The 13,375-nt window shown below is 36.6% G+C and overlaps 1 protein-coding gene across 2 annotated transcripts in view; it reads left to right on the top strand.

The window, feature by feature from the left end:
• UBE2V2 (ubiquitin conjugating enzyme E2 V2) overlaps positions 1 to 13,375 on the top strand; it is a 62,443-nt gene that overhangs the window by 48,056 nt on the left and 1,012 nt on the right. The window contains exon 4 of one of the 2 annotated variants that reach the window (XR_007458525.1): positions 9,575 to 13,099. Coding sequence is in view for 1 of the 2 variants with exons in the window: in XM_049633418.1 (XP_049489375.1) it covers positions 9,575 to 9,721 (147 nt within the window). In the remaining variant the exon portion in view is untranslated. Of the gene's footprint in view, positions 1 to 9,574; positions 13,127 to 13,375 lie in introns of those variants that run through there. The other variant, XM_049633418.1, reaches the window with a different exon arrangement.

Here is a 13,375-nt window from a genome sequence, read left to right as displayed (position 1 = left end):
GGATGCCTTTTAGACGTGTTGCCTCTGGAACTATGTTGAGTAAGAAGTTGCTGCGGCCAAGGTCAGAGAGGTTTTTGCCTGCTTTCTCCTTGAGGATTTTGATGGCTTCCTGTCTTATGTTTAGGTCCTTCATCCATTTTGACTTTTTGTGTATGGTATAAGAAAGTGGTCCAGGTTCATTTTTCTTCATGTTGCTGGCCAGTTTTCTAAGCACCATTTGCTGAAGAGACTTTATTCCATTGGATATTTGTTCCTGCTTTGTCAGAGATTAGTTGGCCATACGTTTGTTGGCCCATTTCTGAGTTTTCTCTTATGTTCCATGGATCTGAGTATCTGTTTTTGTGCCAGAACCATACTGTCTTGATGATTACAGCTTTGTAATACATTGTGAAGCCCAGGATTGTGATGCCTCCAGCTTCAGTTTTCTTTTTCAAGATTGCTTTGGCTATTTGGGTGTTTTTTCTGGTTCCATACAAGTTTTAGGATTGTTTGTTCTAGCTCTGTGAAGAATGCTGGTATTATTTGATAGAGATTGAATTGAATATGTAGATTGCTTTGGGTAGTATTAACATTTTACATATATTCTTCCAATCCAGGAGCGTGGAATATTTTTCCTTTTTTCGTGTCTTCTTCGGTTTGTTTCATAAGCTTTCTATAATTTTCAGTGTATAGAGTTTTCACCTCTTTGGTTAGATTCATTCCTATGTATTTTATGGTTTTGGTGCAATTGTAAATGGGATCGAATCCTTGATTTCCCTTTCCGTTGCTTCATTTTTGATGTATAGGAATGCCATCGATTTCTGTGCATTGATTTTATATCCTGTGATGTTGCTGAATTCATGGATCAGTTGTAGCAGTTTTTTGGTGGAATCTTTTGGGTTTTCCATATAGAGTATCATGTCATCTGTGAAGAGTGAAAGTTTGACCTCCTCCTGGCTGATTTGGATGTCTTTTATTCTTTTGTGTTGTCTGATTGCTGAGGCTAATACTTTGGATACTATGTTGAATAACATTGGTGAGAGTGGACATCCCTGTCTTGTTCCTGACCTTAGGGGGAAAGCTCTCAGTTTTTCCCCATTGAGGATGATATTAGCACTGGGTCTTTCATATATGGCTTTTATGATCTCGAGGTATGATCCTTCTCTCCGTACTTCCTTAAGGGTTTTTATCAAGAAAGGATGCTGTATTTTGTTAAATGCTTTCTCTGCGTTTATTGAGAGGTTTATGTGTTCTTATCCTTTCTTTTATTAATATGATGTATCACATTGATTGATTTGCAGATACTGAGCCAGCTCTGAATCCCAGGTATAAATCCCACTTGGTCGTGGTGAATAATTTTTTTTAACGTATTGGTGGATACCGTTGGCTAATATCTTGTTGAGGTCTTCGGTTTTGGAATCAAGGTACTGCTGGCTTCATAGAATGAGTTTGGAAGTTTTCCTTTTTTTTTTTCTGGAACAGCTTTAAATGAATAGGTGTTAACTCTTCTTTAAATGTTTGGTAGAATTCCCCTGGTAGCCAGTCGCCCCTGAATCTTGCTTTTTGGGGAGATTGATTACTAATTCAGTTTCTTTACTGGTTATGGGTCTGTTCAGATTTTCTATTTCTTCCTGTTTTAGTTTTGGTAGTTTATATGTTTTTATGAATTTGTCTATTTCTTCCTGATTGCCTATTTATTTGCATATAATTGCTCATAATCTCTTATTGTTTGTGTTTCTGCCATGTTCGTTGTGATCTCTCCTCTTTCAATCTTGTTTTTATTTATTTGGGTCCTTTCCTTTTTCTTTTTGATCAGACTCACCCGGGGTTTATCAATTTTGTTAATTCTTTCAAAGAACCAGCTTCTGGTTTCACTGATCTGTTATACTGTTTTTTTTGTGTCAATAGCATTGCTTTCTTCTCTAATCTTTATTATTTCCTGTCTTCTGCTGGTTTTGGGTTTTATTTGCTGTTCTTTTTCCAGCTCTTTACGGTATAGGGTTAGGTTGTATATCTGAGACCTTTGTTCCTTCTTTAGGAAAGCCTGGATTGCTATATACTTATCTCTTATGACCGCCTTTGCTGTGTCCCAGAGGTTTTGGGCTGTGTTGTTATCATTTTCATTGGCTTCCATGTGCTTTTTAATTTCCTCTTTAACTTTTTGGTTAACTTCATTCTTTAGTAGGATGGTCTTTAGTCTTCAAGTATTTGTTATCTTTCCAAATTTTTTTTGTGGTTGATACCAAGTTTCATAGTGTTGTGGTCTGAAAATACACACAGTATGATCTTGATCTTTTTGTAATTGTTGAAGGCCGATTTATGTCCCAGTATGATCTATTTTGTAGAATGTTCCATGTGCAATGGAGAAGAATGTATTTTCTGCTGCTTTAGGATGAAATGTTCTGTATAAATCTGTTAAGTCCATCTGGTCCAGTGTGTCATTCAAAGCCATTGTTTCAATGTTCATTTTCTGTTTAGATGATCTGCCCATTGCTGTATGTGGGGTGTTGATGTCTCCTACTATTATGGTATTATTATCCATGAGTTTGTGTTTGTGACTAATTAATTTATATATTTGAGTGCCTCCATGTTTGGAGCATAAATGTTTATAATTGTTAGATCTTCTTGGTGGATAGATGCCTTAATTATCATATAATGCTCTTCATCCCTTGTTACAGTCTTTATTTTAAAATCTAGATTGTCTGAAATAAGTATAGAGACTCTGATTTTCTTCTGGCGACCATCAGCACGATAGATGCTTCTCCATCCCCTTGTTTTCAATCTAAAGGTGTCATAGGTCTAAAATGCGTCGCTTGTCTCTCTCTCTCAATAATAAATAAATAATAAATAATAAATAAATTAAAAAAATAAATAAAATAAAATGAGTCTCTTGTAAACCACATATAGATGGATCTTATTTTTTTATCCATTCTGTTACCCTATGTGTTTTGATTGGAGTGTTTAGTCAGTTGGCGTTTAGAGTGAGTACTGAAAGATATGAATTTATTGCCATTATGTTGCCTGTAGAATTGGAATTTCTGGTGGTGTGTTCTGGTCCTTTCTAGTCTTTGTTGCTTTTGGTCTTTTGGGTTTTTTTCTTTTTCTCTTTTTCATCTTTTCTCCCCTCAGAGAGTCCTCCTTAAAATTTTCGCAGGGCTGGTTTAGTTGTCATGAGCTCCTTTAATTTTTGTTTGGGAAACTTTTAATCTCTACTTCTATTTTGAATGACAGTCTTGCTGTATAAAGAATTCTTGGCTGCATTTTTTTCTGATTCAGCACATTGAATATATCTTGCCACTCCTTTCTGCCCTGCCATGTTTCTGTGGATAGGTCTGCTGCAAACCTGATCTGTCTTGCCTTGTAGGTTATGAACTCTTTTTCCCTTGCTGTTTTCATGATTTTTTCCTTGCCTATTTTGTGAATTTGACTATGATTGTTGATGGTCCGTTTTTATTGGATCTAATGGGAGTTCTCTGTGCTTCCTGGATTTTCATGTCTATATCTTTCCCCGGGTTAGGAAAGTTTTCTGCTATGATTTGGTTACAAAACCCATCTACCCTTTTCTCTCTGTCTTCATCTTCTGGGGTCCCTATGATTCTGATGTTAGTCCTTTGTAATGAGTGAGTTCTCTTAATTCTTATATCATGCTCTTTTGCCTTAGTCTCCCTCTTTTTTTCTGCTTCATTATGCTCTGTAAGTTTGTCCTTTATCACTTATTCACTGCTCTGCCTCATCCATCCTTGCTGCCGTGGTATCCATTCAAGATTGCAGCTCAGTTGCAACATTTTTTATTTCATCCTGACTAGGTTTTATTTCTTTTATCTCCACAGAAACGGATTCTAATCTGTTTTCAACCCCAGGTAGTATTCTTATTATCATGATTCTAAATTCTGAGTCAGACGTCTTGCTTGTATCTGTGTTGATTACATCCCTGGCGATCATTTTCCTGTTCTTTCTTTTGGGGTGAATTCCTTCATTTTGTCCTTTTGAAGAAAGAAAAGGAATTAATAAAGTAAAAAAAAAAAATTAAAACAACACAAAAAAATAAAATAAATGATGCTAGATCCTAGACGTGTTTTGTTCTGGTTGTTGAAAGAAATTTGATAGATTAGAGGAAAAAGGGAAAGATAAGAAAAGGGAAAAGAAAAAAGGAAAACGTTTGAAAATTTGAAAAAATGAATACAATAAAATAGAATAAAATGAAATGATGGAAGTAAATAGATTGTAAAGATTTTACAGAACAGTAAAAAATACAGTGGATAGAAATTAAAGAAAAATATTTTAATAAAAATGGAAAATACAAGTAAATTTTTTCTCTCTCTATGCCCAAGAATAAGAAAAGGAAAAAAAAAATTGAATGATGACCCAGTGAACAGAATCAAATATGATTGAAATTACATCTAGTTTCCCCTAGAAGTTAAACTGTGAAGCACTTTATAGTGTGTAAGCCAAGCAGATGGAGGGACTTGTGGTCCTCAAGAGCGAGGTTGTCCCAGTTGGGTGGGGCTTAGTGTAACAGCTCCATTTTCCACTAGGTGGCACTGCTTAGCTCACTGCATTGATTTTTGTGGCATGTATAGGCATGTATGTGCCTGCATGGGACGGACAAAAATGGTGTCACCTAGCTACCCATGCTCTAGTATCAGAGCTCTGTGGTCTCCCCGACTGGCAATCAAGCACCCCTCCTTTGTTTCTTGCTTCCATCCACTCTTTGCTTTTACACTGTCTGTGACCAAGCTTTCAGGCTGCCAGGTGGCACCTTCCTCCTGAGTTGTATCTCAGGTGCGCCTGTGTTTCCCAACCCTTCACTTCTGAGAGACTGTAGCTTTTACCTGTTCTGACTGTCTAGGGGAGGGTCTCATGGAGATGTGGCTGGGTGCCAGCCCACCCCCAGGAATGTTCGCAAGACTGTGTTGCTGCCGATGCCCAGAGACTGTGGCGGCGCGCCAGTCCACCCCAGAAGTAGTGTGATTGTGTAGCAGCAGCGTTTCAGGGATTATGGCCAATCACAACACGCATCTGGTGCCAGGCTTCACCCTTAACATCGTCGCTCCAACACCAGTGAATGTGGCTGTTCTTCAGGGTCTGCTGGGACCTTTGCCTGTGGTGGGTTGGAGGTGGGGGGCACACTGCCTCCACCAAATGCCCTCCCAGCAGGGGAAATGTCTCCCTCCATGTGGCCCGAGGACCCTGAGGACCCCGAGGATCTTGCTTTCTGCTCCCGGGGATTTGCCTTTCCCACCAGAGCACTGCCAGGTATCAATCTGTGGAATTTCAGACTCTACACCACCCCCCCTGTTTATAGTGTCTTAATGGAATTTAAACTCTCTTCTTTCTCCTTTCTTCCTTTTTTGTTCAGTCCCTGTGGCTGTTTCCACTCTTCCTTTTTCTCTCCAGCTGCTTTGCTGGGGGAGGAGTGCTTTTCCTGTACTCTCTCCCCTGTCTCCTTCCTCTCTCTGCAAGCAAAAACAGCTCTCTGCCCTCCACGGCTTGTCTCTCTCCCAGTTCACCTCTCTGTGCCATGTTCCTGCCGAGTTCTGTCGTTCAGGTTGTGCAGATTGTTGTGTTAATCCTCAAATCAGTTTTCTAGGTGTTTAGTGTTGATCTGCCTGCATTTCAGGGATGAGAGATTTAAAAAAACCTTCCATGCTGTTCCTGTTCCGCCGTGTTGGCCCTTCTCCCAGACTGGTTTTCAAAATGGACATAACATTTTGCATTCTTTCCAACAGTGTGTGTGGGTTTCAACTTTTCCACATCCTTGTCAACACCTGTTACTGTGTCTTTTTGATTATAGCCATCCAAAGTGGGCGTGGAGTGGTATTTCATTGTGGTTTTGATTTGCAATTCCTGGATTAAGCTAATGATGTTGAGCATCTTTTCACACATTTATTGGTAATTTGCGTTTCTTCTTTGGAGAAATGTCTATTCAGGGCCTTTTTTTTTTTTTTTTTTTTAATTAAAGTGGTTTAAAACAACAAAGATTAATTATCTCATAGTTTCTGTGGGCTAAGAATGTAGGTACAGCTTTGCTGTGTCCTATGGCTCAGGGACTCTCCCAGGGTTGCAATCAAGATGTCAGCCTGTGCCATGGTCTCATGTGAAGATCAACTAAGGAAGCATCCAGTTTAACCTCACTTATGTGGTTGTTGGCAGGATTCATTTCTTTTTGGGTTTTTGTACTGAGGGCCTCAGTTTCTTGCATACTGTTTCCCAGACACCACCCTCAGTTCCTTGCCAGGGTGGAACAGAGCAGTTTGGAACATGGCAGCTGACTTCTGTCTGTGAAGCAAGTGAGTGAAAGCAAGAAAGAGCAAGGTGAAATCACTGTATTTTTGTAATTTAATATCGGAAATAAACATCCCAACATTCTCTTCATAAAGCAAGTCATAAAGTCTGGTTGGGTTGACATAACAAAAATACCATAGACTGGGTGGTTTCAATAACAGAAATTTATTTCTCACAGTTCTGGAGGCCGAGAAACCTGAGATCAGTATGTCAGCAAGGTTGGGTTCGTGAAGGTGAGGACCTTCATGCTGAATTGTAGATGACTAACATCTTACTGTCCCTTTCTTGAAGGAGAGAGCAAGCTCTAGTTTTTCTCTTCTTAAAAAGGACACTAATCCCATCATGGAGCTCTACCCTTATGATGTCATCTAAACCTAATTACTTCCCAAAGATCTCAGCTCCTAATATCATCCCTATGGTCTTAGAGTTTCAACGTATGAATTTGGGGAGAACACAGTTTGTAACAGCTGTCTGCCACAAATATGCTTTTGTTCACATTTTAATTGAGAGATATTTGGCCTTTTATTACTGAGTTGTATGAGTTCTTTATATACAGAATGAGAGCCCCTTATGAAATATATGATTTGTAAGTATTTTCTCTCATTCTGTGGATTGTCTATGCTTTCTTGATGGTTCTGTTTTGCAATTCAGAATTTTAAGTTTTGATGTAGCCAGTTTATCTTTTTGTTGAATGTGTTTTTGGCAGTAGATATTAAAGAAACCATTACCAAATCCAATGTAATGAAGATTTACTCCTGTTTTCTTCTAAGAGGTTTTTTTTTTTTTTTAAAATAGGTTTAGCTCTTAATTTATGTGTATGAGTTCATTTTTGTGTGTGATGTGAGTTAAGGGCTCAACTTCATTCATTTGCTTGTCGATATCTATTTGTCCCAACACCATTTATTGAGGAGGCTATCCTTTTCCCATTGTATATGTATTCCTGGCACTCTTGTCAAAAGATTACTTGACTTTCCTGCTCTCCATTGTATTCCATTGATGTGATGTTCATCCTTATGTAAGTAAGCACCACCCTTTTTGATAACTGCCTTGGTAGTAAGTTTTAACATTGGAAAAACTTTGTTATTGTTTTTGTTTTAGCTATTCTGGGTTCCTTACATTTCCACATGAATTTTAGAATAATCTTGTTCATTTCTACAAAAACACAAAACAAACAAAAAAAACTCATGTAGTTGAAATTTTGATAGGGCCTTTATTAAATCTGTAGACTACATTAAAGAGTATTGTCATCTTAGCAATATTAGGTCTTCTGATCCATGTATGGGGGATGTCTTTCCATTTATTTAGGTCTTTGATTTTTTTTTAACAGTAAATTACAGTTTTTGTTATATGAGTCTTATGCTTCTTTTGTTAAATTTATACCTATGTATTTTATTCTTACCCAATTATAAATGGCATCGTTGTCTTAATTTTATTTCCTGATTGTTTATTGCAAGTATACATACATGGGTTTTTTTTAAATTAATTGATTTATTTTTTATTTTAAAAAGAGAGAGAGACTGGGGAAGAGGGGCTGAGGGAGAATCTCAAGCAGGTTCCAGACTCAGCATGGAGCTGGTGTGGGCTTGATCCCTTGACCCTGAGATCATGATCTGAGCCTAAATCAAGAGTTGGACACTCAACCGATTGAGTCACCCAGGTGCCCCTACAAACATGGTTTTATAAATTGATCATGTATCCTGTAGCTTTGCTGTATTTGTTTATTAGCTCTACTAGTTTCTTTAATGGATACCTTAGGATTTTCTGTATACAAGATCATGTCATCTTGTATGACATGACATCATGTCATCATGACAAGATTAGTCATTCTTTTCAATCTGATGTCTCATTTCATTTTCTTGCTTGATTGCCTGGCTGAAACCTCCAGTACAATCTTGAGTAGCAGTGATGATTAAATATGTTAACTAGAGGTTTTTAGAGATGCCCTTTATGAAGTTGAGGAAGTTCCCTTCTCTTCCTGGTTTGTTGAGTGTTTTTTATCAGAAAAGTTGTTGGATTTTTATCAGATGCTTTCTTATGCTTATTGAAATAATTATGATTTTTGTTCTCTATTCTGTTAATATCGTATATTATGTTGACTGGCTTTTTAAAATCCTGAGCCAACTTACAGTTCTGGGATAAATCCTACTTTGTAATCTTTATTATGTGTTGCTCAAGGTCAGCCACAGGTGAGAGCATATCAATTCTTCTGTTGAGCCTTTGTACAATTCTGTACATGTGTGGTCTTCTAGATTCACAGGCATATGTTGGAACTTTTCAAAGCCCCTGTGGACATCTCATTTCCCAATCATTCCTCTGAAATATTTTGAACACCTTCCTGTTTGACCTGTTATTGTCTCCCCAGGCAGCAGAGATGTTAAAACAATTGACACTGATTATTTTTGAAAAATGCCTGGGGTAGGTGTGGATGTGGGTGGGAGGAGGAATATGCAGTACTCAGTGGGTGACTTTTGAGGTCAGATAAAGAAAAAACCCGGAGGGGCCCCTGGGCGGCTCAGTCAGTTAAGCATCCGACTCTTGGTTTCGGCTCAGGTCGTGATCTCATGGTCTCCTGAGTTCAAGCCCCATGTCAGGCTCTGGGCTGACAGCATGGAGCCCATTTGGGATTCATATCCCCTGTCTCTCTGCCCCTCTCCCACTCATGCTGTCTCTGTTTCTCTCAAAATAAATAAATAAACTTAAAAAAAAAACCAAGACAAACATGCCTGTGAGTGGGGTTTTCCGGGGAATGGCCAGCCAGGTCATGTGATGTCAGTTACCTGGGAATTAGGCTTTGAAGTTGCTCCAGCCCCATTCTGTCAGGCTTCTACAGTGGAAGGTTAATTTAGTATAGTACAGAGAAGACATTGATAAGAAAAATCCAAAAGCAGAGATCAGTTTAACAGCTCTTTTCTAAATTCCAGTGGAGATAATTACCCAGATTCTGGGTAGTGGCATTGGAAATGGAGAGGAACCTTCAGACGTTGTCTCATCAAGAAGGATTTGGCAACTGTGTTTACAGTGTAGTTATTTAATGTAACATTTGTTTATGTCTGTTGTCCAAAGTTCACTACATGTTTAGTGTAAGATATAAAAAAGCATACACACAAAAAAGACAAATTTTTAGGAAATACCTGTTACAAAAGGATTATTTTTCCTGTATTATGAACTTGTAGTGTCATAGTGTTTCTTTTGTGAAAGTAGAGCCAGGCTATGAATTTTAACAGCACTTCTTATTGAAGTATGTACAGTAAGTCGGTGCCATAGTACTTTAAATTTTGTAGTTAATTTTGCTCTTTTCCCCCCATTTCAGGTGGATGCACGGAGCATACCAGTGTTAGCAAAATGGCAAAACTCATATAGCATTAAAGTTGTACTTCAAGAGCTAAGACGTCTAATGATGTCCAAAGAAAATATGAAGCTTCCACAGCCACCAGAAGGACAAACATACAACAATTAATTTTAGTGGATCTCAAACTTGTCTTAAATCAACAGCCTTCTACTCATGTTAATGTCTTGATTAAATATCACAATGCAAAATACCCACACATTAAGTAAAAGAATTCCAGCTGGTAAACATGACCTGGACATTTGTAAGAATATATTTAATATATGTACACCATTATGTTTTCAGCTTACAGGAGGAAAAATGCAGCACCATTTTTTTTTCTCTTGTTAAGGCACTGTCATTTAAGCATAAACCTGGAGTACTCAAAATAGAATTCAGGTTTACAAGATGAAAGCATGGAGAGAAGAGTCAGATGCTGTGGAAGCATGTGTGTTTCTGAAAAGTAAAAAAATCTCAAGAAGGAAAAACAGAAATGGCATGCTTTATCCATCTTGCTTAGCGAAAGAGCTTCAAGTTGAAATTGTCTAAAGTAGCAGGTACAATGAATCTTGTCACAAATTGTGTTAATTTTTGAAGCGGTGTGGGTGCTGACTACTAGTAGTATCAAAAATATGTTCAGGATTGTTTTGATACCTGTATTTATGATAAAAAAATGTCGTGGGGGAGGCCGATGAGTATCTGTTAAAAGCCGTTCCTGTGTGTTACATGTAACAGACATGGTAAATATTTGTTTACAGTCTTTGTTTGACAAACCATGCATTTAAGTGAAATCAACAAAAAAAGGAAATAGGTGTATGGATATGTGATTTTGAGATTAAAGTTAGTCTTAAAATGTAAATAAAATGTGGAACGTGTCCTCAGAAACCGTGCCATTTCTATTATATTGATGTGGTATATGTACAGTACCTTGCTGAGGTAGCAAAAATTGGAATTATTGTAGCTATTCATCTATAAACACCTTTTATTATTACTCTATTTTGTATACTTCTTGTGAATTGGAATTTGCAGAGTATCTCAGAGAACAAATTACCGAATTAGTTTAATTTCTTCTTTGGAGAAGGAGGAATCCTGGGTATTAATTATATTTTGAATTTGAGTTTACCAGAAATATTATTTAAAAATGTTTGAATTCTAGCAATTCTTATAGAATTATAGACTACAGATGATCCAAGTACACATTCCATTTTTAATTCTTGAGTTTTCTGTGACATGTCTTCCCCTAGTGCTTTTAATACTTACTAATTGGGATTAATTGTATCCAGTTTCACTTAATCTCCACTTTGGCAGACGCTAATTTTGACCTGAAAGTTCATTTGTGTTCTGCCTTTACCGAAATAGGCTTTAGGTCACTTTTTCATTTCAAAGCACTGGGTATACTACTTTGTTAAAAATACTCCCTTCTTATGAATTCACTGCAGAAAATAGAAAGGTGGTCAGGTAGCAAGGACGAATTTCTCAAAGGTGTCCTGACATGTTTTTATCAGTTCATTCAAAGTTAAAGATCTGGGCTACTTTTTCTTGATCGATAATACATAAAAGTCAGTGATAGTTTGTCTAAAGTTACTAATTTCAACATGGCTATTCTTTTTCATTATCAAAAGAGGTTTAAAATGCTTTCAAATGACAGATAGAAAATATATACACACAAATTAGTGCATGTCTAATTTATTAAAGTAGGTTTGAAATGAATTCTTACCTTGGAATACATTCTTAAAAATTTTAAATGGTTGAAGATGAACTTGAATTACAGTGGCATCATATGCAAGACCATTGGCAATGGTCTGAATCAGTTTAACTCCTTTTCCACTTTGAGAATGTGTCTTGTCACACATGGGGACTAATAATCATTTGAATGCTGTTTAATAATTTATATAGTGGTGGGCTGAGAGTCTGAGTACTTGGTCACTTGTCCTTTTCCCTTTTCCCATATCCACTATTGTGAAGGGTTTCTTCTCTCAAGTATATGTTGTGTGAGTCAGCCCTAGAATGTTTATTTCCTCTGTTTTGTCTTTGGGACTGTGGATCTCTGCAGAGATCTGCATGCCAATTAGCCAGTTCCCAAAGCAGAACCCATTTTGCATGTCACAATCAAGATATACATGGCAATCTAAGACACACTGGTTGATTATGGAAGGAGCTAATGTAGAGCTGCTCTTAATTACAGTAACATTTCTAAGGCTGCATTTTTGAAGCAATTTTTTCCTTTGTTTTCTAAAGTGGCTAAGGTTGTAGGAATGTGTGGTATTAAATGAACTGTAAAATTGCCTTTGAAACTTGTTTAAAAGGCTAGCAGTTGTGACCCTAGGGGGATGATCATATATTAATAAAGATTACAAAAATAAAATTCTTGTCCTGTTAGGTCAGTGTTATGCTTTAATGGTTTTAATTACTAGTTTTCAGAATTGCTGATTGTAACATTTTACTAATATTTCAAAGTAATGGCATTTATTAGGGGTTTTCAGAATTTTGACACAAACATTTGTAAGGATAGTCAGTAGTATTTGAGTCTTCTGGGTGTAATACATAAGAAATTTATAATTTCAGATTATCCTTTTAAAAGAATTTATCACTTCAGTTTGAGTGCTTGGAGAGTATATTAGTTTCACTACATATGGTTAATTAGTCTGGATAACTTAATGCCAATTCATTGATTTAAATATTTCCCACTGAAAAATATTGATAAATATATGTAAAATTAATATTGTATTGAATTTCGAGGAGGCAGATGGAAACTATTAGCACATTATCCTTAATAGATTTGGTGTGTATGGCTTTGGGTGGTTCTGGTAGGTGCATGATGGAATTACTTTGGTCAGAACGATGTTAACGTTTTTAGTGAGCACATGACTATGTTCTTACGTGCATTTTAAAGACTATAGGTACTAATGATAAAGTCATGAATAATGGGATTTGGGAGGTATTTAAGGTTATTTTTCCCCTGATTTCTTTTTAGAAGTATATTTTTTAGATGTGTAGAATCATAGTATCATTTATTGCTGGGGAGGATCTGAAAGGCACTGATTTTACTTTTCTGATAACTATCAATATAATTTTCCAGTACCAACTTGATTGATTTTTGGTTATTTTCACAAAAAGTTTCCAATTTTCACAGTTCTGGACAGTATATGTATTTTGAATATAAAATAGAAACATAAAAAGGAATGGATGCAGTGTATTACAGAATTGGTAAGAGCATTAGCTGTTAATTCCCACCCAGTACCTTGTTTACTAAAAAGCAGGAAATGTATGGAAATAAAGTATCTTTTATGCTAAAGTTATAGTATGTCTTATAGAAGTTACAAAGAGTGGATGGAGATCTTACCATAGTTCACACTGAAAATGTTATTTTAAAATTATAGTGGAGCGTTGAAAATAAAAGATACACCATGAGCATTTTCTGAAGAGAAAATTTTGAAGGTATTTGATGATACAGAAAGTGACGTCAGAACCATCGTTTTGTGAAATAAGGGAGTTTTGGAAACTCCTGGGGTGAGTACATGATTAAAAAAATAATAATTGGCTAGGAAGAGGTTGCCATGGTGTTTACATCCTTAGTAGGATATTCTCACCAAAAAAAAAAAAAAAAAAAAAAAAAAAAAAAATTCCTAAGGGTCTGTTTCATCTCATTTTACATATAGTCTGTAAGAACAACCCACAAGTTTTTTTGGCCAGTTCATTTAGGAAATCAATGATGAAAGCCAGATAGATCTCACTTTCTTAACTTAGATTTCAGTAATCATTTTTCTGTGAAGTGAGTAACTGACC

The sequence above is a fragment of the Panthera uncia genome, chromosome F2, assembly GCF_023721935.1.
Source record: "Panthera uncia isolate 11264 chromosome F2, Puncia_PCG_1.0, whole genome shotgun sequence".
Taxonomy (NCBI): domain Eukaryota; kingdom Metazoa; phylum Chordata; class Mammalia; order Carnivora; family Felidae; genus Panthera; species Panthera uncia.
The sequence above is the reverse complement of the archived record's forward strand: the minus strand, read 5'-3'. Positions and strand labels throughout refer to the sequence as shown.